Source organism: Panthera uncia, chromosome B1 (genome assembly GCF_023721935.1).
Source record: "Panthera uncia isolate 11264 chromosome B1, Puncia_PCG_1.0, whole genome shotgun sequence".
NCBI classification, from domain to species: Eukaryota; Metazoa; Chordata; class Mammalia; order Carnivora; family Felidae; genus Panthera; species Panthera uncia.
In genome coordinates, this window is record NC_064811.1 from 39,052,457 (window position 1) to 39,073,533 (window position 21,077).

Below are 21,077 nucleotides of genomic sequence, written 5' to 3' on the forward strand. Positions count from 1 at the left end.
TGTAGTAAAAGGTTAATATCTGAAAATACCAGGTAGGGAGACTAAAGGGAATTCTAGAACTAAAATATTTGGCATTGTTTTAGTATCTATTTGATTTCATTTTTAAACAATTTTGTAGGCACTCTTAGTTACTACCCAAGGAATTGTCATAGGTTCTAGCATTTATTAGCGTTTCAAAGGATCTAATGGATCAAGTGTGTCCGTTTGGGTTCACTGGTTATGAACAGCAACCTGAGCAAATAGAAAAGTTATTAAAAATATACTGAAGAACGATGATCAAACCAAACCATCCTGAGAAACGAGAGTGGCTCCAGACATCCAGGAAACAAACTAACGGACAAGATTGCTCTGCGCTGAATTGGCTATAGTCATTTTCTTTCTGCTCTTGCCTCACTGTGCTCCAAGTTTAGTCCCTGGTGACAGAATTCTGTTTCCTTAGCTTCAGTCCTAGACTTTGGCTAGAGGAGGGATATCGTGCCAAGACTGTGCACAATGTCGGGTACCCGCACTGAGAAGGAAGAAAGTGAAAGCCAGGCGCCAAGAAAAACAGTGTTTGCTATTTATATAGCAAATAGTGTCCTTTATAGGACGCATCATTAAACTTTTTTCTCATGCCAGGGGAGGCTAGAGCTCACAGTCCCTTGTCAGTAAGAGTCAGCCATTGGGAGGGTGTGAAGCACCCTCATCTCATTGTCACCCCCCACCTCCCTGTTTTCACCCAGTGTCTCTTGACTCTAACTATATCAACTTCTGTAAATGTGCCAACCATCAAGTTGCTGTCTCACTTGCCAAATGCACATCCTTAGGGAAAAAAATTCAGGCAGTAGCGTTCAGTGGGAAGGAAAGACATCTGAGAAAGAAAGACAAAAGATAACAAATCATTGCCTTAGAGGCATGATGACCATCAGGATGTAGCCAACACTTTCTGAGCAGTTTGTACATTTTACACAAAATGAGCAGTCTTTGTGATGCGTGTGAAGATGTCTACCTTGGGGAAATACTTTGCAGAATTAAGAGAGAAAAGGAGAAAATTATAGCCTTAGAAAATATTACTGAAGGCAGTGCTTCCCCCCAAAAGCATAACCTTTTCCACCATGGTATACACTACGATCTTAGGTGGTAGTGTCCACTGCACTAAATAACACTGAATACCCCACTGTGCCAATTTCCCTTTGTAACGAAGGTCAGACTGTAGACCTGGCACTTACGATACTAGGTAATGGCGACACTGCATTTAAGGAAGTCATCTCCTTGTTTTTCGAAATGAAGTTACTTAAATAGTAAGCCAGTTTAAGGGAAATACTAAGAGGGGCACCTGGATGGTTCAGTGGGTTAAGCCTCCGACTTCGGCTCAGTTCATGAGTTTGAGCCCTGCGTCGGCTCTGTGCTGACGAGGCGGAGCCTGCTTGGGATTCTCTGTCTCCCTCTCTCTCTGCCTCTACCCCACTCTCACTCTCTCTCTCAAAATAAATAAATAAACTTAAAATATATATGTATTGAGAAAAATTCCAAGCTATCCACAGATACAAAGGTGGCTAGGCTACAGTGTGAAGAAAAAGATTTGTTTCTTGTTCATATAAAGTCAGCTGAGGTTCCAGATAGCTCTAGAGTACTTGTTCTCTGAGTGGGGGGCTGAGTGCCCTGGCTGTGTCTTGTAGCTTTACCATCTGGAATTGTCCCTCCCAAAAGGGGGATCTTCTTGGTCAACATGGAAGGAAAGGAGACAGCATGGGAAATTGCACACCAGCTCTTCCATGCCTCTAACCTGGACATTTTGCATCTCTCTTCCATTCACATTTCATTGGTCAAAGCAGGATATATGGCCATACTTAATTTCAAGGGGATGAGGAAATGCAATGCTTCCAAGTGCTTACGATGGGAAGAAATTCGAATATTGGTGAGGAACAGTAATGTCTGCCAGCCCTGTGAATGGGTAAAGTTTGAGGACTGAAGTATAACTTAATGAAGAAACAGACCAATTAGTGACTGTATTAGAGAGAAAGCGAGAATGCAACACCTTATGGTGCGTGGACAATATAAAATAGTCATCAGAATCAACCTGTTGGCATTTGACTTAGCTTTACAGAATTTCAACAGTGATATGAACTGTTCACGAAAGATGCTCTCATCTCTTTGGTATTTTGTGTTTTGTTCTCTAAGGTTTGTGACGCTTATTCATTGCTCAGACATGTTGTCTCTTCAACAGAGCAGAGTGCATCGGGGCGCAAATCCCTGTCAGTGAGAGAGTGTTCATTTCCCCCGCTTTTCATGTCTTGCAGACCTGGATCCACATGCTGGTCATCGTTGGTAGTGTCTTGTCTTATTTTCTCTTTGCCTTGGTGTTTGGAGCCATGTGTGTGACTTGCAACCCGCCATCCAACCCCCACTGGATTATGCAGGAGCACATGCTGGATCCAGTGTTCTACTTGGTCTGTGTCCTCGCAGCCTGCGTCGCCCTTCTGCCCAGGTATGGTGTCTTATCATCAAGAGAGGAAGTGAGATCACAGGCTGAGAATTCTTCAGGCAACTGCTGAGAATGGATGGCAGACCGTCCTGTTTACTAGTGGAGAGGTCAGCCTGTGTACTAGTTAAAACATTGGTGTGTTAGCTCCTTTACCAGAGAACAAATATGGTTTAAGTGAACTGGAAGGGATAGGTCTCTCTCGTGGAAAATTCTGACTGGTTGGCAGTCCCCAAAGATGGGGCAGCTTCACCCACAAGGTTATATGAGGATCCTTTCCTCTGTCCTTTTGTTCTGCCAATCCCCACGGGTGTTGCCCTTATCTGCATGATTGAAGGTGACTCACCCTCAGCCCATCCACCTCCCTGCCTGCAGGAGGGAGAAAGAGAGAAAATGGAGTGCGAGCAGCTTTCTTCTTCTTCCCTTTTTTTTTTTTTTTTTTTGATGCAGAAGTGACCCAGAAGTTGCTCATATCCCCTTAACTAGAACTTAAGTATCTGGACTCTGAGTGGCTAAAATCTGAGTGTTTCTAAAAGGAAAAAGGGGAGAATGCATACTGAGGGACAGCATTGGTCTTTCTACAGCCTATAACTGCTGAAAACTTAATCTGAGTTCAGTTACCTTTCCCATTTTAGTTTAAATGGAATTTCTAATATTGTACGGGATGGAACTGGCTAAGAAGTATACATGGATTTTTAATCTATAGCTCTTTCTCTTTATATTTTTATAAAATTTATCTGTTTAGCTGGAAACACTTTGCCAAATAGTTGTTCTACCTTTGTAAACATGGTGTGAGAGTCAAATGGTGATTTCAGATAAGAGAGCTGACAAACTGACTCCCAGGCCAAATCTGACCCGCTGCCTGTTTTTAAAAGTAAATAAAGTTTCGTTGGAACATAGACATACTTATTTATGAGTTATCTATGGCTGATTTCGCACTACAGTAGCAGAGTCCAGTAGTTCCAACAGAGACCGTCTGGCTTGCAAAGCCTGAAATATTACTATCTGGCCCGCCGGAAGAAAGTTTGCCACCCCCCAGTTTGTAACACCAATGTAAGACAGCATGAGCACAAACTCTGTTACTGATGGGCGTTCCTTCTAGAAATGTGTAAGAAAAGCCCTCTTGAGTCCTTCTATGGTGTTTAGGATTGTGTACTTGACGGTATTACTGCTCAACTGAGATGCTTCCATGCTACTCACTGTGATTACCAGCTTTCAGATCAAAAACTAACAAGGTGATTCCCACCAACAGTGCAAGAGGGTTCCCGTTTCTTCACATCCTCTCCAGCATCTATAGTCTCCTGATTTGTTCATTTTAGCCACTCTGACCGGTGCGAGGTGCACTGTTGGTGGGAACACAAACTGGTACAGCCACTCTGGAAAACAGTGTGGAGGTTCCTCAAAAAATTATAAATAGATCTACCCTATAACCCAGCAATAGCACTACTAGGAATTTACCCAAGGGATACAGGAGTGCTGATGCAGAGGGGCAGTTGTACCCCAATGTTTATAGCAGCACTTTCAACAATAGCCAAATTATGGAAAGAGCCTAAATGTCCATCAACTGTCCATAAAGAAGATGTGGTTTATGTATACAGTGGAATACTACTTGGCAATGAGAAAGAATGAAATCTGGCCTTTTGTAGCAATGTGGATGGAACTGGAGAGTGTTATGCTAAGTGAAATAGGCAGAGAAAGATACCATATGTTTTCACTCATATGTGGATCCTGAGAGACTTAACAGAGAACTATGGGGAGGGGAAGGGGGGAAAAAGTTACAAAGAGGGAAGGAGGCAAACCATAAGAGACTCTTAAATGCTGAGAATAAACTGAGGGTCGATGGGGGGTGTGGGGGAGGGGAAAGTGGGTGATGGCCATTGAGGAAGGCACCTGTTGGGATGAGCACTGGGTGTTGTATGGAAACCAATTTGACAATAAATTTCATATAAAAAATAAATAAAAGAAGAAACAAAACAAAACTAAAATGAAAAAATAAATAAATAGAATAAAAACTAACAAGATGAGCTTGTAGAATTTATGAAGACACAATTCCTAAAAAGTTATAGCCCGAAAAGAAAAATCCTCCCAATTGTACCACTAAGAGTACAATTCTATCTGACATTGTTGTGCTAGGCTGAAAAAAGTGACCCCCTAAAATATACCCATGCCCTAATCCCTGGAACCTGTGAATGTTGAGTTTTTTGCTTATGCAGATGTGATTAAGGATACTGAGATGGCGAGATTATCCCGTATTATCTGGGTGGGCCCTAAATGCAATCGTAAGTATCCTTATGAGAGAGAGGCAGAGGACAATTTGACACAAGCAGTTGCAGAGAAAGCACTCCAACCAGAGTGGCAGAGATTCCTTGGTTACAGGCTAAGGAATGCCAGCACTTATCAGAAGCTGGAAGAGACAAGGACTGGATTCCCCTCTAGAACCTTTATAAGTTGCATGGCCTTTGCTCCACCTAGATTTTGGTTCAGTGAACCAATGCCAGAATTTTTGGCCTCCAGCGGGTACATGGGTGGCTCAGTAGGTTAAGCATCCAACTTTTGATTTTGGCTCAGGTCAGGATCTCATGGTTCATGAGTTTGAGTCCTGAGTCAGGCTCAGTGCTGACAGCACGAAGCCTACTTGGGATTCTCTCTCCCTGTCTCTCTGCCCTCCCCAGTTGTGCTCTCTCTTTCAAAATAAATAAACTTAAAAAAAACAAAAACTCTTGGCCTTCAGAACCGTGGGAATAAAGTTTGGTCATTCTAAGCCATCAAGTTTATGGTAATTTGTTACAACGACCCTAGGAAACTAACAGACTTTGATATGGGGAAGATGGGTGTTGCTATCACAAATACCTAAACATGTGAAGGTGGCTTGGAAACTGGAGAATGGGCAGAGACTGGAAGAATTTAGAGGTACCTGATAGAAAAATGCTAGACTTCTTTAAACAGACTGTAGATAATCAGGGACATTAAAGTTCCTGCTGGTGGGGATTCAGAAGCAAGTGAGAAGCATGGGTTGAAAAAACCATATCATCTTAGAAAATACATAGACGGTCTTAAACAGAATGTTCCTAGAAATGTGGGTGTTAAAGGCACTGGTGAGGAGTTAGAAAGAAATGAGGAACAGGGTATTGGAAATTTGAGGGAAGGGGATCTTTGCAATGTAGTGGCAGAAAACGTACCCAAAGTGCGTTCTGTTATGTGGAAAACAGAATTGATGAACTATGAACTTGGATATTTAGTGTTGAAGATTTGGCCTGGTTTCTGCATGCTGCTTAGAGTAAAATGTGAGAGAAAATAGACTGAGGGAAGGCCTGTTAAACACAGAGAAGTTAGATTTAGAAAATTCTCAGCCTATCCAGATTTTAAAAGTTGTTACAATTAAGAGATTGGCTTTGGGGAATATGCTCTAGAGAAAAGGGGAACAGTGTGGCCGGACAACCTTTTGCTGGTGCTGAAGAGATCAGGTCTGTGACCTCTGGATCCCTTCAGCCATCTTGACAGCCACCAGGAAAGGAGATGGGGTTATATAGGAAAGATCTGTGGAGGACCCTCAATTAATGGCATAACTCTGCATGACATATATATTGGAGACCCACGAGGTTTATGAGAATCCTGTACCAGCATAAACACTGCCAGCTTGGACTGAAAGGGACAGGTTTGTAGCAATGTGTCATAGTACTCACAGGAAACTAAGAGCTAGCATTTTTTGAATGCTTACTATGTGCCAACACTCTGTCTGCTTTCCATGTATTAACTTATCTAACAGCCTATGATCTAGCAGTGTCGGCACCTCTCCTGCTAATATTTTATTTTTTTTATTGATTTGACAAGCACTTTTAGGGCACTCACTGTTTTCCACGTGCTTTACAAATATCAACTTATTTAATATTGTTACTGCCTCCATTTTATAGTTTGCTTATCTTTTCCTTTTACCTCAGGAAGACAAATGGCCACCAGACCCTTTTACTTTTTCTAATTGGTGAGTATTTTTTGTGTCCCTGTGCTACATTTGAGGTGAATGTAACTCTGTGGTGCTTTTTGTAACCTAGGTTTGTATACCGAGTTCTTCAGGGATCCCTATTTCCATCTCCAGTTCTAAGGGCGAAGCACTTTGACAGATTGACTCCAGAGGAGAGGACTAAAGCTCTCAAGAAGTGGGCAGAGGCTGGAAAGATGGGCCAAGTGACACCCAAGAATGCTGACCACTCAGACTCCAAGTCAGAGAAAAGAGCTAAGTCTGACCCTGCTGACATCTTTGCAATGATGTCAGCACCTTCTCGTCCTGTTGACCAGGGAGACTTCTCTGTACATGAAACTGCTTTGGACTCAGACTACTGTGAAGCCAAGGCCTCAGGGATGGCTGGGCCCCCAAAGGGTTAAAAAAGAAAAAGCATTGTAGCCTCCTTGGAGTTGCAAGTATTCCCTCAGATTTGGAAGAGGGACCTTGAAGAGGCACCTCTATCAAGAATGAAATGGATTTTTCCCTAAGGGACATGAACATTCATTCTACTGTGCTTGGAAAAGCCAATGTGATGACCTTTATCGTATGTTTGTAGATACATTTGTAAAAGGACTTGGAGGGTAACCTGAACAGTGTTTAGGGAAGTGAAATACTTAATTCAGAATCAAATGCTTTTATGAAACTTTTTGGACTTTGTAAAAGCTCTTTTATTGTCTTACAAGTGCAGACATTCTTAAAGGATTCCTTTGAGATGTATTTATTTAATTGGGAGATCTCCGATTCCAGGGAAGTGTTTTCAATGAGCAGACTCCAATCTGAATTGTTTTAAATGAAGAAAACGTAGTTTTCAGATCAGTTAGAACTCCAAAGAGAAAAAATGTTACATATAAATGGTTCACTTCCAGAAAAAAAATTCAAAGAACCTTCTAATGACAGAGTACCTAAAATAGGGTAATAGCTCTACTATTTGAAATGGAGTTAGTGATTATTAGTAGCTTATTTCATGCAGGAAGATGCCTTTGGTCGTCTGCAGATGTTAGGCATATCCTTCTGCTCATGTCAGTGTTCTCTTGAGGGGGAGTCTTCATTGGGAAAGGGCAGAGGGATGCCAGGGTTCCGTAGGAATGTGTTTCTCTCTCAGCTTTCAGTCAAAAGACGACCTTTTATGAGGTCTGCCTCTATGCAGCTGCTGTCAGCTGGGACACAGACCATAGGTAAGGGCAGACAGAATCAGCTGAGTCTCTAGCCTATTTGGCAATTTCTTGTATTCTAAAACTTACAATCAAAAGCCTGATCAAAATGAGACAATCAATTTCAAAACAGTCTTTAAGAGACCATTTGAGGGTTCATGGTCCTTACAGAATCCTACAACTTCTCTGGTGTTACAACTTTTAAAAGTGATTTATTATGAATTGGGACCGATACAGGTGGTTCTCAGAAGGATTTCATGAGGTTCTTAGAAAACTTCATTTTTTTAATACATTTTAGGACAGGAATGTCCATAGCAAGTTACTTGCTGTTGCAAATCATGTATGCTGGCTTTAGTTGGAACAAAGTCTAGTTTACCAAGTAAACCCAGGTATTATAAGATCATCTATTCTTGTTGAGTTCTTTTTAAAATTCAGTATCTATTCATCTGAACATTGTCAGCCACTAGTCACCCAGAATCTCCTTCCTGAAATCTCCATGCTAATGTTCTCTGTCTGTATCAAGGTCTTATGACTATTAATCTGTTATTCTCAGGGCTTGATCTTTTCCTGATACCTACTTTCCTGGTCTGACATTTTTTTTTTATAACTGTCTGATGCTACTACAAATAGTCTTTTATACAGACTGATTTCTAGAACTTTCAAAATCCCACATGATATTAGAGGTTGCTTTCTGCTTTCTTAATGATTTTTTTTAAATTGTTTAATAAATAATTTGTACAAAAAACTGTCATCATTCCTGTAGATACCACTGAACCTAATAGTAATTGTTACCTGAGCTTAGAAGGAAGCTCTTAAAGCACACCTTTTACCAGAGTATTGTAGTGACCTTTTCTTATATGGAAAAATCAATAGTGTCATAGCAGCTGGCATTCATTCTCTGAATATGAATAAAGGGTTAGAATCTAAAGAGAAAAAGAATAAGCCAAGAAGACTAAGAAAAAAAGTTAAGTTTCCAGATATCAAGTATCCGTACATAAGAGTAGAAGAAACTCGAGTGTTCACGTTATGTGTCCGCAATCTCTTATCCACAATTCTAAAATCCCAAGAGGTCTGGAACTTGAGGGTTTTTTCATAAGTTAGGCACAAATTAAATGTACCAGACAGATGTAAAACTATTTAATATAATTATTCAGATGTTTTACTATAAAAATGTATTACTGGGTGCTAAACTGTATTGTATCTTTTAGATTCTGAAAAATTCAGGATTCTGTCACACAGCTAGCCCTCAGGCAAAAAAGATTTGGGATCCATATCAAGCCCTTAACGGGCCTCATTTACAAGTGAGTAACCTTTACACAAAGTTATTGCATTTTGGTGTTCAATATGTTTTCCCAAATTTGAGGGATCATTGTTCTTTATAGCCAGAAAAAAATGGTTAATAATGTATATTTTGAGGTATAATTTTATCCCCAAAGATTTATGAAAGAATTATTCCAGGCTCCCAAAATGTACTCTGTAGATATGAAAGATCCTTGCACTCTTACCAGGATTAAAGTTTTCTTTGGACACTTAAGTAACCTGAGACTATTAGCAACCTTTCACTTCCAAAAGCCATCCGTTACCTAAAATAAAAGAGCACGTTCCTGTGAGAGGGAGTCCAAGACAGGTAAATTCGGGTTGGTAGGCGGCTGGGGCCAACAATTATGGTGGGAGACACAGTGTCCTGGGACTTTCCATCCATGTTCCATGTCCATTAAAAAAAAAAAAAAAAAAAAAAAAAAAAAAAAAAAAAAAGGATTGTACCACTTTATTTGTATCGCAGGTTATTTGAAATAAGTACAACAGGTACACTTGACTGAACAGAAGTTGAGCGAGGCTAAAAGTTATTACATTAAGTATGTACCTACAACTATAACAAAACTGACATAATGTTCTTAAACTTTCATACAATTGTGACTGCAATTCCGGTGCTGGATTTCACATTCTGAGTAGGTTCACACAAACTAGAGAATAGGAGAGGAATAACATGGAACGTGTCAAGACAACTTTTTGAAACTGAAATATGTGGGCACATAGAAAAGAGTAGAAAAATACATGTATAAAATAGCACGTAGTGTCTGCTGAGGCAGTCCGGGTTGCTTGCTGGTGAAGGTTAGTAGGGAACCCTACTTGCTCAAAAGGCATTTGGATGTTGCAAAATGAATGCCTAACTAAATTACTTACACGTGAAAATCTATATTTTGGAGCTTTTTAGTGGGGAGAGATTGACGTGCATAAAGTGGCCTAGTGCTTAAAAGCAGTAAAAAAATTTTGTTTTAATCATCAACAGGAGGAAATGGCAACAACACCAGATATGAAACATGTTTCAAGGACAAAATGTGGTACTCCAGGCAAACTTTCACCGTGCTTTGAGATGCGGTTCTGCGACTCTATTGTTATGGGTGAACACAGGACAATTGGAAAATACGGAATTGGAGGTCGGGTGCAATTTAATTTTCCTCTTCCAAAATTGAATCTCTCCAGTCTAAAGCGAGTTCTCCTTTGGCAAGCTTTAATCTCCATTCATTGTCACACAGGCAAAACAAAATGTTTTCCACGAATATGCTTCTAGTTGTTAAAATCTCAGTCAGCCGATACACAATGAACAAACCCCAGCTCTGGAGAAGCTTTTGTGGAGACTTTTCTATAAAGCAACATCCTTGATTTGAGTTCAGAGCGTGCAGTCCTCTATGGGAGTGCTAATGTTGATGTCTGAAGAACTTTGTGTTCAAAATGTCCTTCCATTTCAGCTACCGCAGTGGATGCTACTTGTCTTTTATATCTGTCCGTCATAGGTTCTCAGAATTATGCAAACTTGAGAAGAGTAACAGTAAATCATTTAAGCTTGTAAATTATCCTGGCTTTTTAATAAATCAAAAGCAAGTCTCCAGCATTAATATTGCAATTTGCCACTGTGCTCAAGAAACAAAAACCGGCAAAGATTAGTCATCCTGGATCTCAAGGTCCTCTTTGTGACTGAAAGAGAATTTTCCATAACCTGTTCCCCTAGCACCTGTCATATTCCAGGGCTGATAAATTTTGTGCTAAGGTCAAGGTTAGGCCTGGCAAGAGAACAAAATCTGCTTTTCTTTGTTTTGGGTTTTTTTTTTAAAGACTTCATTAAACTTGAAATAAGAGAAAACTAAAGTTGAAAAAAAAACTGAATAAAATTAGACCAAAACAAACATGAAAATTTGCAGTGCACTGCCGAGCATCCCGGTCCACGGAAAGTGCTTCTGTTCAGCTCTCTGCGGGAAGCACTCCACAGTCAAAAAGGCCATTTTCTTTGAATGTAGCTGGCAAAAGTCTCTGATCATCTTTGGGATTAGTTTAGGAGGAAGGTATGGATATATATTTGTCTTTCAATCCACTCGACGAAGTATGACACATTGCTATAAACCCCAGGCCCCAGGACTTTGGAAAAGCACACGGAGCCCCATGAGGTTAAACCAAACAATGTCCACTGTCCTCCAGGCCGCTCACAAACAAGTGGCCCGCCGCTGTCACCCTGTAATGAATAGCAGTGCACATTAGTCACTGGTATTTCGGAACCCTCATGGCGTCTGTGTTATCCTGAGGGTGCAATAAAGCCAAACCCAGCTTAACCAACTTCTTGGAAAGTTCTAACAAAGCTTTCATTGCCAACTGGTGGAGGGAGCGTGCTTTCGACCTACGCAAGTGGAACTTGCACTTACACTCTGATCTTGAAAAAAATGGAGGTGCCTTGGGAAAGGACTACATTCTTTTTTTTCCCCCAAGAAATCAGAAGATTTCTCAGTCATTTCCTGTGCTAAATTCAAATAGGTCATAATTTCTTTTTAAATGGGTGTATCAGAACTAATACTCTGCTAGTTTGATCTCGTTCTTTAACTTTGAGTCATTTTATAAATGTCGTAAGTACCCAAATGGGACATTCAAAGATTTGATTTTCTCCACAAAGCATTACTAGAAAAATACTCCAGAATAACCCTATTTTCAAGATTCATGCTCCATTAATGTGTGCATTCAGTAAAAGACACTGACAACTTGCTTGATTTCTTAATAGTTTTTAGGACCGTTCCAATTAGTATGCTTGAATGGAAAACACCACATAAGAATTATTTCCGGCAAGGTATTTTGTGGATAGCTTGTATTCTCTTTCACATGCTGGGGATTTTCGTTCTTGACATCTAACTTCAGGTGTTGCCGTTCTTTTGCCCACATGTAATTAAGACACTATGACTTTATAAATGTTACTATTTGTTACATCTGAAAAGATCAGAGATTAAGTGCATTCCACACTGCCTCAAAAGAGAGGGATGGATACCTTGTAAAATAAGGAAGTAAGTGTGGAAATTCATAGTGGGAGTTTACCAATAATCCTTGCCCTGTAAGAATTTCAGACTTAGAATTAGCTAGATGGTCTTCCCGCTCTGGTCATGTTGGAGAAAAACAGTAATTATGTTTATCGATGCCTCCTCTAAACACTTGCCCTCAGATTAGCTCATTTAATCCTCATGAAACCCCTATGAGTTGACAATAATTATAATATGCATGTTGGAGGCAATGAGCCTGAAGCACAGGTGTGTCACGTGTTCATTGGCAGAGTTAGCGTTAGACGCAGGCGTCCTGACACCATGACTCCAGCTCCATAACTACTCACAAGTGTCAGCAACTACCACTGCTATTAGAGAGAAATAGAGTTTTTGACTGTGCTGTGGGCTTTTGTGGCAATGGCGATCCTTACGTTCCTAACTTAGCAATGCCATAAGCCTGAATAGTAAGGATAGACCTTGCAAGAGGCTGAATAAACTGTTCTGCCCGGAAGCCTCATGGAGTTTTTTAAGGCAAAATTTACTAGAAAAATGTTATCAAATTCCACAATTGTTTTATCTCCCCTTAGGTAAAGGCAAGAGTAAAATGCTGACTTATTTAGGATAAGCTGTTCATTATGCCAGAGTGTTATTAAAGTTGGACGTGCCTACGTTGCCTCTAAAAAAGAAGCCTCTCCAGAGAAGAGAATGGAAAGGGGTACACGGTAACTTGGGAATTCGGTATACTGAAAGATGCTGCCAATAAAATCAAATGTAACTAGCATTTCTAAAAAAAATGAGACGGGTACAGGTCAGCATCTCTGTACTTTCAGATCAGGAATTTAGCCAAATAACTATTCAGCATCTACTCTGCAAGATTCTGTGCTAGGGTCTGTGCAGACGAAGAAGGCACCATTTTTTCTGTCCCAGAGAGGTCACAAGTCTGCTTGGGTACCAAGCATGACTCTACTTGAAAGCCATCTTGCCTTCCCAAGATGTGGATTTTGAGTGAAGCGTCGTGAGGCAAATAAACAAGTGTCAGGTGGAAAGCAAGAGAGGAGAAAGAAGCAATTCAAATACAAGGGATTATACAGCAAAAAGGCATAATTTGCTCTTTTTTGGTCCTCTTCCTTTTCATAATATTGGGCGTTAGGCCAAAGTTTATGTTTGGCTTCAGTACTGATCCCCATGATTTATTTCTAGACCTTAACAGAAGGGTCTAACAGCTTCCAATGTATGCTATGGATGTAATTGAGGAAGATAACGAGAGGTTCTGGTAAATAATCTTGCTCCAGACCTGGGGAAAAAGTAGCTTTTGATTATTTGTTTTGTTCTGTATGCTCCCTGGGGATGTATTATAGAGTATCTGGTATGCATTTAAGACACCCACAGTGTTGAACTCCTAGGACCTAGTTCCTACCAGGCGACATGATATGAACATACCTGTGCCTGTGCTTGGGCTTCAATTCTCTTTCAAAGAACACCTCCCTTCTTCTCCTTTAGCAATTACCAAGGGATGAAGAGGCACTAATTTGGGGTGGGTCTCTGAATGGTGTTGGGAACAGGGAGAAATGTATACACACTCATCACTGTTACCAGGAGAGTGTAGCGGTTGGACCCTGAAGCTGGACTTCCTGAGTTCATATCCTCACTCTGCCACCTTCATGCTGGGTGATACGGGGTTAATTACTTAACCTCTCTGCTCCCTTGTTGTCTTGATTTGTAAAATAGCAAAAACAATGATACTGCCACAAGCGTTGATTGTGAGGATTAAATGAGTTATTAAAAAGCACTTGGAAGAGATACTGGAACACAACAAGCACCAACCGATAGATACTGATGCTAAAGGTACAATTCATTGAGTGAGTGAGTCGGACATCACACACAGATAGGTGAAAGATAGGGCTTTCACATACATGGACGTGGGTAATCATCAAACACCCCGAATATTAGAATCAGCCCCATCTTATGAGAAAACTTTCTAGAGAAACTTCTCCAGGGTCACTTTGTTCTTACAGGCAGAGATAGGACCCAGCCCAAAACTTTCAGGCTGCACATTCTGTGTCCCAAGACCCATACCAAGCTGCCTTCCCAAACACTTTTTTTTTTTTTTTTGGCTTGGGAAATCAAACCTGGGCCTCTCATATGAAGGTAGGAATTCTGCCACCGCTGCCCACCTCATTTGGACAATTCGTGGTCAGGAAGCAGAAGAGACTGTGGCCTTGGTGAAACTCCAGAGGAGGCGCCTGCCTCCCTCTTTCCCATGACAACTAAAGAATCACCACTGGGCCATTTCCAGTCCCCTGATTTGCCCGTTTTGAAATAGGCCACTGAGATGTTCTTTTGTTATGTTGTGTGAGTGGTCATGACATTGTTGATCTCTTCGTCAATTCTAAAATGTGAGGGGCAATCTGATTTACTGAACAGCAGTGAAATAACAAAGGTCTTCCATAGTAGTTGCACTCTGTTGTAAACTTCTTTGAAGCAGAAAGAGAAATACACAATCCAATTTACAACTGCACCGAAAATTGTAAGATACCAGGAATAAACTTAACCAGAGAGGTGAAAGACCTATACTCTGAAAACTGTAAAACATTGATGAACAAAATTGAAGATGACACAAAGAAATGGAAAAATGTTCCATGATCTTGGATTGAAAGAACAAATATTCTTAAAATGTCCATACCACCTAGGGCAGTCTACAGATTTAATGCAATCTCTATCAAAATACCAACAACATTTTTCACAAAACCAGAACAAACAATCCTAAAATTTATATGGAACCACAAAAGACCTTGAATAACCAATGCAATTTTGAAAAAGAAAAAACCTGGAAGTTTCACAATTTCAGACTTCAAGTTATATTTCAAAGCTGTAGTGATCAAAACAGTATGGTCCTGGCACAAAAACAGACACATTTATCAATAGAACAGAATAGAAAACCCAGAAATAAACCCACAATTATATGGTCAATAAATCTTCAACAAAACAGGAAAGAATACCCAATGGGAAAAAGTCTCTTCAACAAATGGTGCTGGGAAAACTAGTCAGCATGTACATGCCCAGGCACTAATGTTTCTGACATTGGCCACAGCAACATTTTTCTAGATATGTCTCTTGAGGGAAAGGAAATAAAAGCAAAAATAAAAATGAACTATTAGAGCCACATCAAAATAAAAAGCTTCTGCACAGCGAAGGAAACAATCAACAAAACTAAAAAACTGCCTATGGAATGGGAGAAGATATTTGCAAACGACAAATCTAATAAAGGGTTAGTATCCAAAATATATAAAGAACTGATACAACTCAACACCCACAACACAAATAACCCAATTAAAAAATAGGCAGAAGACATGAACAGACATTTTTCCAAAGAACACATCCAGATGGCCAACAGACACATGAAAAGATGTTCAACATCACTCATCATCAGGAAAACACAAATCAAAACTACAATGAGGATATTGAACCAGCCCTGCATCCCAGGTATAAATCCCACTTGGTTGTGGTGAATAATTCTTTTAATGTATTGTTGGATCTGGTTGGCTAGTATCTTGTTGAGGATTTTTGCATCCATGTTCACCAGGGAAATTGGTCTGTAGTTTTCCTTTTTTTTAGTGGGGTTTTTGTCTGGTTTTGGAATCAAGGTAATGCTCGCTTCACAGAATAGTTTGGAAGTTGTCCTTCCATTTCTGTTTTTTTGGAATAGCCTCAAAAGAATAGGTGTTAACTTTTCTTATGTCAATAAAAGAAAGGACAAGAACCACATGATCCTCTCAATAGATGCAGAGAAAGAATTTGACAAAATACAGCATCCTTTCTTGATAAAAACCCTCAAGAAAGTAGAGATAGTAGGATCAAACTTCAAGATCATAAAAGCCATATATGAAAGACCCACTGCTAATATCATCATCAATGGGGAAACACTGAGAGCTTTCCCCTTATGGTCAGGAATACGACAAGAATGTCCACTATCACCACTGTTATTCAATATAGTATCGGAGCCTTAGCCTCAGAAATAAGACAACACAAAGGAATAAAAGGCATCCAAGTCAGCCAGGAGGAAGTCAAACTTTCACTCTTCACAGATGACATGATACTCTATATAGAAAACCCAAAAGATTCCACCAAAAAACTGCTAGAACTGATCCATGAGTTCAGCAAAGTCACAGGATATGAAATCAGTGCACAGAAATCAGTACCATTCCTATACACCAATAATGAAGCAACAGAAAGAGAAATCAATGAATCGATTCCATTTACAATTGCACCAAAAACCATAAAATACCTAGGAATAAACATAAGCAAAGAGGCGAAAAACCTGTACACTGAAAACTATAGAAAGCTTATGAAAGAAGTTGAAGAAGACACACAAAAATGGAAAAAGATTCCATGCTCCTGACTGGAAGAACAAATATTGTTAAAATGTCGATACTACCCAAAGCAATCTACATATTCAATGCAATCCCTATCAAAATGACACCAGCATTCTGCACAGAGCTAGAACAAACAATCCTAAAATTTGTATGGACTCAGAAAAGATCCTGAATAGCCAAAGCAATCTTGAAAACCAAAGCAGGAGGCATCACAATCCCAGACTTTAAGCTATACTAGAAAGCTGTAATCATCAAGACAGTATGATACTGGCACAAGAACAGACACTCAGATCAATGGAACAGAATAGAGAACCCGGAAATTTACCCCAAAACCTACGGTCAACTAATCTTTGACAAAGCAGGGAAGAATATCCAATGGAATAAAGACAGTCTCTTCAGCAAGTGGTGCTGGGAAAACTGGACAGTGACATGCAGAAAAATTAACCTGAACCACTTTCTTACACCATACACAAAAATAAACTCAAAATGGATAAAAGACCTAAACGTAAGACAGGAAGCCATCAAAATCCTAGAGGAGAAAGCAGGCAAAAACTTCTTTGACTCGCCCAGAGCAACTTCTTACTCAATACGTCTCCAAAGGCAAGGGAAACAAAAGCAAAAATGAATTATTGGGACCTCATCAAAATAAAAAGCTTCTACACAGCAAAGGAAACAATCAGCAAAACTAAAAGGCAACTGATGGAATGGGAGATGACATATCAGATAAAGGGTTAGTATCCAAAATCTATAAAGAACTTATTAAACTCAACCCCCCCAAAAACAAATAATCCAGTGAAGAAATGGGCAAAAGACATGAATAGACACTTCTCCAAAGACATCCAGATGGCCAACCGACACATAAAAAAATGCTCAACATCACTCATCATCAGGAGAATACAAATCAAAACCACAAAGTGATACCACCTCACACCAGTCAGAATGGAAAACATTAACAACTCAGGCAACAACAGGTGTTGGCGAGGATGTGGAGAAAGAGGATCTCTTTTGCATTGTTGGTGGGAATGCAAGCTGGTGCAGCCACTCTGGAAAACAGTATGGTGGTTCCTCAAAAACTTAAAACAGAACTGCCCTACGACCCAGCAATTGCATTACTAGATACATATCCAACGGATACAGGTGTGCTGTTTTGAAGAGGCACGTGCACCCCCATGTTTATAGCAGCACTATCGACCATAGCCAAAGTATGGAAAGAGCCCAAATATCCATTGATAGATGAATGGATAAAGAAGATGTAGTACACACACACACACACACACACACACACACACACACAATGGAGTATTACTCGGCAATAAAAAAGAATGAAATCTTGCCATTTGCAACTACGTGGATGGAACTAGAAGGTTTCAATGTGAGCGAAATTAGAGAAAGACAAATATCATATGACTTCAATCATATGAGGAATTTAAGATACAAAACAGATGAACATAAGGGAAGGGAAGCAAAAATAATATAAAAATAGGGAGAGGGACAAAACATAAGACAAAACATTAAATATGGAGAACAAATAGAGGGTGGCTGGAGGGGTTGTGGGGGGGATGGGCTAAATGCATAAGAAGCATTAAGGCATCTACTCTTGAAATCACTGTTGCACTATATGCTAACTAATTTGGATGTAAAATTTTTAATTAATTAATTAATTTTTTAAAAGCTACAGGGGTGCCTGGGTGGCTCAGTTGGTTAAGCGTCTGACTTTGCCTCAGGTCATGATCTCACGGTTTGTGAGTTTGAGCCCTGCGTTGGGCTCTGTGCTGTCAGTTCGGAGCCTGGAGCCTGCTTTGGATTCTGTGTCTCCCTCTCTCTCTCTGGCCCTCCCCCACTCACACTCAGTCTCTGCCTCTCAAGAAATGAATAAGCATTAAAAAAAATTTTAAAAACTACAATGAGGTATCACCTTACACCTGTCAGAATGGCTAAAATCAAAAACACAAGAAACAAGAGTTAGTGAGGATGTGGAGAAAAAGGGACACTCTTGCACTGTTGGTGGGAATGCAAACTGATGCAACCATTGTGGAAAGCAATATGGGGGTTCCTCAAAATGGTAAAAATAGAACTATCCTAAGTTCCAGTAATAGCACTACTGAGTATTTATCCAAAGAATACAAAAACACTAATTCAAAGGGATGCATTCACCCTGATGTTTATAACAGCATTATTTGCAATAGCCAAGTTGTGGAAGCAGTCCAAGTGTTCACTGATTGATGAATGGATAGAGAAGATATGGTATTTATCTTGGAATATGGATATCTTGGAATATGGAATATTATTCAGCCATAAAAAGCATGAAATCTTGCCATTTGCAATGACCCGGATGGAGCAAGAGAGTATAATGCTAAGCAAGGTAACTCAGTCAGAGAAAGACAGATACCATAAGAGTTCACTCATATGTGAAATATAAGAAACAACACAAAGGGGAAAAAAAAGACAAGTCAAGAAAGAGACCCTTAATTATAAAGAATAAACTGATGAGGGGAGGTGGGGAGGGGGATGGGTGAAATCGGTGATGGAGATTAAGGAGTGCACATGTGATGAGCCTGGGTGATGTATGGAATTGTTAAATCACTATTGTACACTTGAAACTAGTATAACATTGTATGTTAACTATGCTGGAATTAAAATTTTAAAATGGAAAGAAAAAAAATAACTCTTTTGTCCTTCCCTGGTTTCTAGTTCAACATAATATTCAATGAATGTTTATTATATAGAAATAAAAACGCCTCCCTGTATTGCTAAGTTAGCGTGCTCAGGAAACTACTGCGACCAGGAATCCTGGGTGTCTAAAGCAATCAACTCAGGAGCAATCAACTCTTGAGACAAAGGTAGTTCTCTCACACAGCCTGGAAGGTGGGATGTGGTGTGTGCTTTAACGCTGTCACCCTGATGGCTGAAAACATCCTTTGGTGCTCCTCTGCTGTGGGCAGGGAGGGGAGCTGGGGAGGGGCAGCCTGGTTGGAGCCATGATTACCACTAGCTCCTCACAGAACCTTGTTTGTGCTAGCTGCTAAGATGGGCCAGACAACTGCTTTTCTTCGTTTTGCCAACCCAGGGTGCTGTTCCCCATGCAGTAGATGAGAAAGCTGAGGGCAACCTGAGTGAAGGGCATGGAGGTAGTTAGGGGGATCACTCGGGTACTGGATAAAGTACACACTGTGAATAATTAAACATTTGGTAATAAGCAATCTTCAAAAAGCATTCCCAAAGGGCCACAAATGAATCATAACCAGTTTATATGGACCCATCGACGTTACTGCTGAACTGAATCTCCTCGGTAACCAGAAAGCAATTTACCATGCATGAGTCGACCGTGCCGGACTCATAGCCGGCACATATCATCCGGGTGGTGATGGTCTTCATGTCAAAGTAGGACTGGCATTGCTCCAGAGAGATGATGCGGACTTCTCCCTCTTGCAGCTTAAAAGGCACTAGATTTTTTAAAAAAGAAGAAACACAATATATAAGAGGGTAAAATGACTCAAAGATGATGCTAGCTATATATGAAATGATTACATCTGTATGCCAAGAGAACCATAATCTTTACTTAAAGTGTCGTCTCAAAGACAAGTCTTGTTTGGCGTCAGAATCTGCCAATTAGAAGTGTTGACAGCAATCATCTCATCAAACCCCTTTATTTTACCAATGGGAAAACTGAGGTACAGACTGGTCAAGTAACTTGCTTAGGTAACTTGCCTCGTGCTTCCGCCCCCCCCCCCCTTAATATATCCTGCAACAAGAACAACTACTAAAATGAAAAGGGAAACAATCAAGCCAAAGCACTGCCCCCAGATGCGAGGCTGCTGGATCAGTGTCAGCGGGGCATGCCAGCCCCCCTCTGCTAAGGTACAGAACACCATCTGGTCTAACGGGAATGATTGCTCTATCTTAGGTTTACAGAATACGTCTCATCATGTACTGCCATAGCCATTACTGGAGGTAAGAACCTTTAATCCTAGAGGAGATGACAGGGAGATGTTGAAAGGGACAAAGCCATCCCTACTGTCAGCAGAGGGAACATGTGAATTCCATCTTGTTTCTACATTGTCACAGAATAATAACGGATTTCTTGGAGCATAATCTTTTGTTGTTTAGACCTTCTACCAAATTATACACATTGTTCTCCTTTTAGATAGTGATGGTAAAGCAGTGCCTATGTACAGGACAGCTTATAGGAAGAAAGAGTCATGTATGGGAAAATCAGTGTGACGGGAACAATTTCAATGAATTGTGCAAAGAATAGTGATAAGAACCATCACCAACATTTACTGGGTACAGGCCAGGACCTGATCTCAGCATTTTCTGGGCCTCTTGTCTTTAATCTTTGCAATTATCCTGTGAAATAGACAGTTGGTATTATTTTTTTTCCATTTTAGAGTAAGCTAGAAAGTCAGGGTCAATCAAACCTTTCTAACTGAATTCGGACCCCTGGTCTTCATGCCATGCCATATATGTGGTCTGTGTGATGCTACATGATTGCTGTGAGTTTGATGTGGATATTGTGGAAACACAAGTAGACACAATATAAAGCATATTCTGCTGCTATATCACATCACGGTACTAATTATAGCTTTGAAAAACCAAGAGCCACAGGAATCGTGACATCATATGTCTGACACCGCCTTCAAAGGTCTTCCATGGGGGCTCTTCAGATGGCATTGACTCATTTCTATCGTTTGACTTTTTCTTTCTGTCCTCAAGTGATCACATAGAAAAGAAACTCAACTTAGCCCATAACTTTTCTGACTAAATTTTGAGAAGAAGAAAAAAACTGTCATTCAAATC

The 21,077-nt window shown here is 40.2% G+C and overlaps 2 protein-coding genes across 7 annotated transcripts in view; one reads left to right on the forward strand and one right to left on the reverse strand.

Moving 5' to 3' along the window:
- Positions 1–9,357, forward strand: part of ATP10D (ATPase phospholipid transporting 10D (putative)) — a 110,473-nt gene extending 101,116 nt beyond the window's left edge. For both annotated transcript variants that reach the window (XM_049632001.1, XM_049632002.1), the window contains 2 exons: positions 2,280–2,467; positions 6,511–9,357. In XM_049632001.1, the coding sequence (XP_049487958.1) occupies positions 2,280–2,467; positions 6,511–6,841 (519 nt within the window). In that variant the 3' untranslated portion in view covers positions 6,842–9,357. The remainder of the gene's footprint in view (positions 1–2,279; positions 2,468–6,510) is intronic.
- Positions 9,358–9,363: 6 nt separating this feature from the next.
- The window catches only part of CORIN (corin, serine peptidase), a 251,746-nt gene continuing 240,032 nt past the window's right edge, over positions 9,364–21,077 (reverse strand). For 4 of the 5 annotated variants that reach the window (XM_049632007.1, XM_049632004.1, XM_049632005.1 and 1 more), the window contains 2 exons: positions 19,590–19,723; positions 9,364–11,120 (listed from right to left, as the gene is read on the reverse strand). In XM_049632007.1, coding sequence (XP_049487964.1) covers positions 10,938–11,120; positions 19,590–19,723 — 317 coding nt within the window. In that variant the 3' untranslated portion in view covers positions 9,364–10,937. Of the gene's footprint in view, positions 11,121–14,807; positions 15,021–19,589; positions 19,724–21,077 lie in introns of those variants that run through there. The other variant, XM_049632006.1, reaches the window with a different exon arrangement.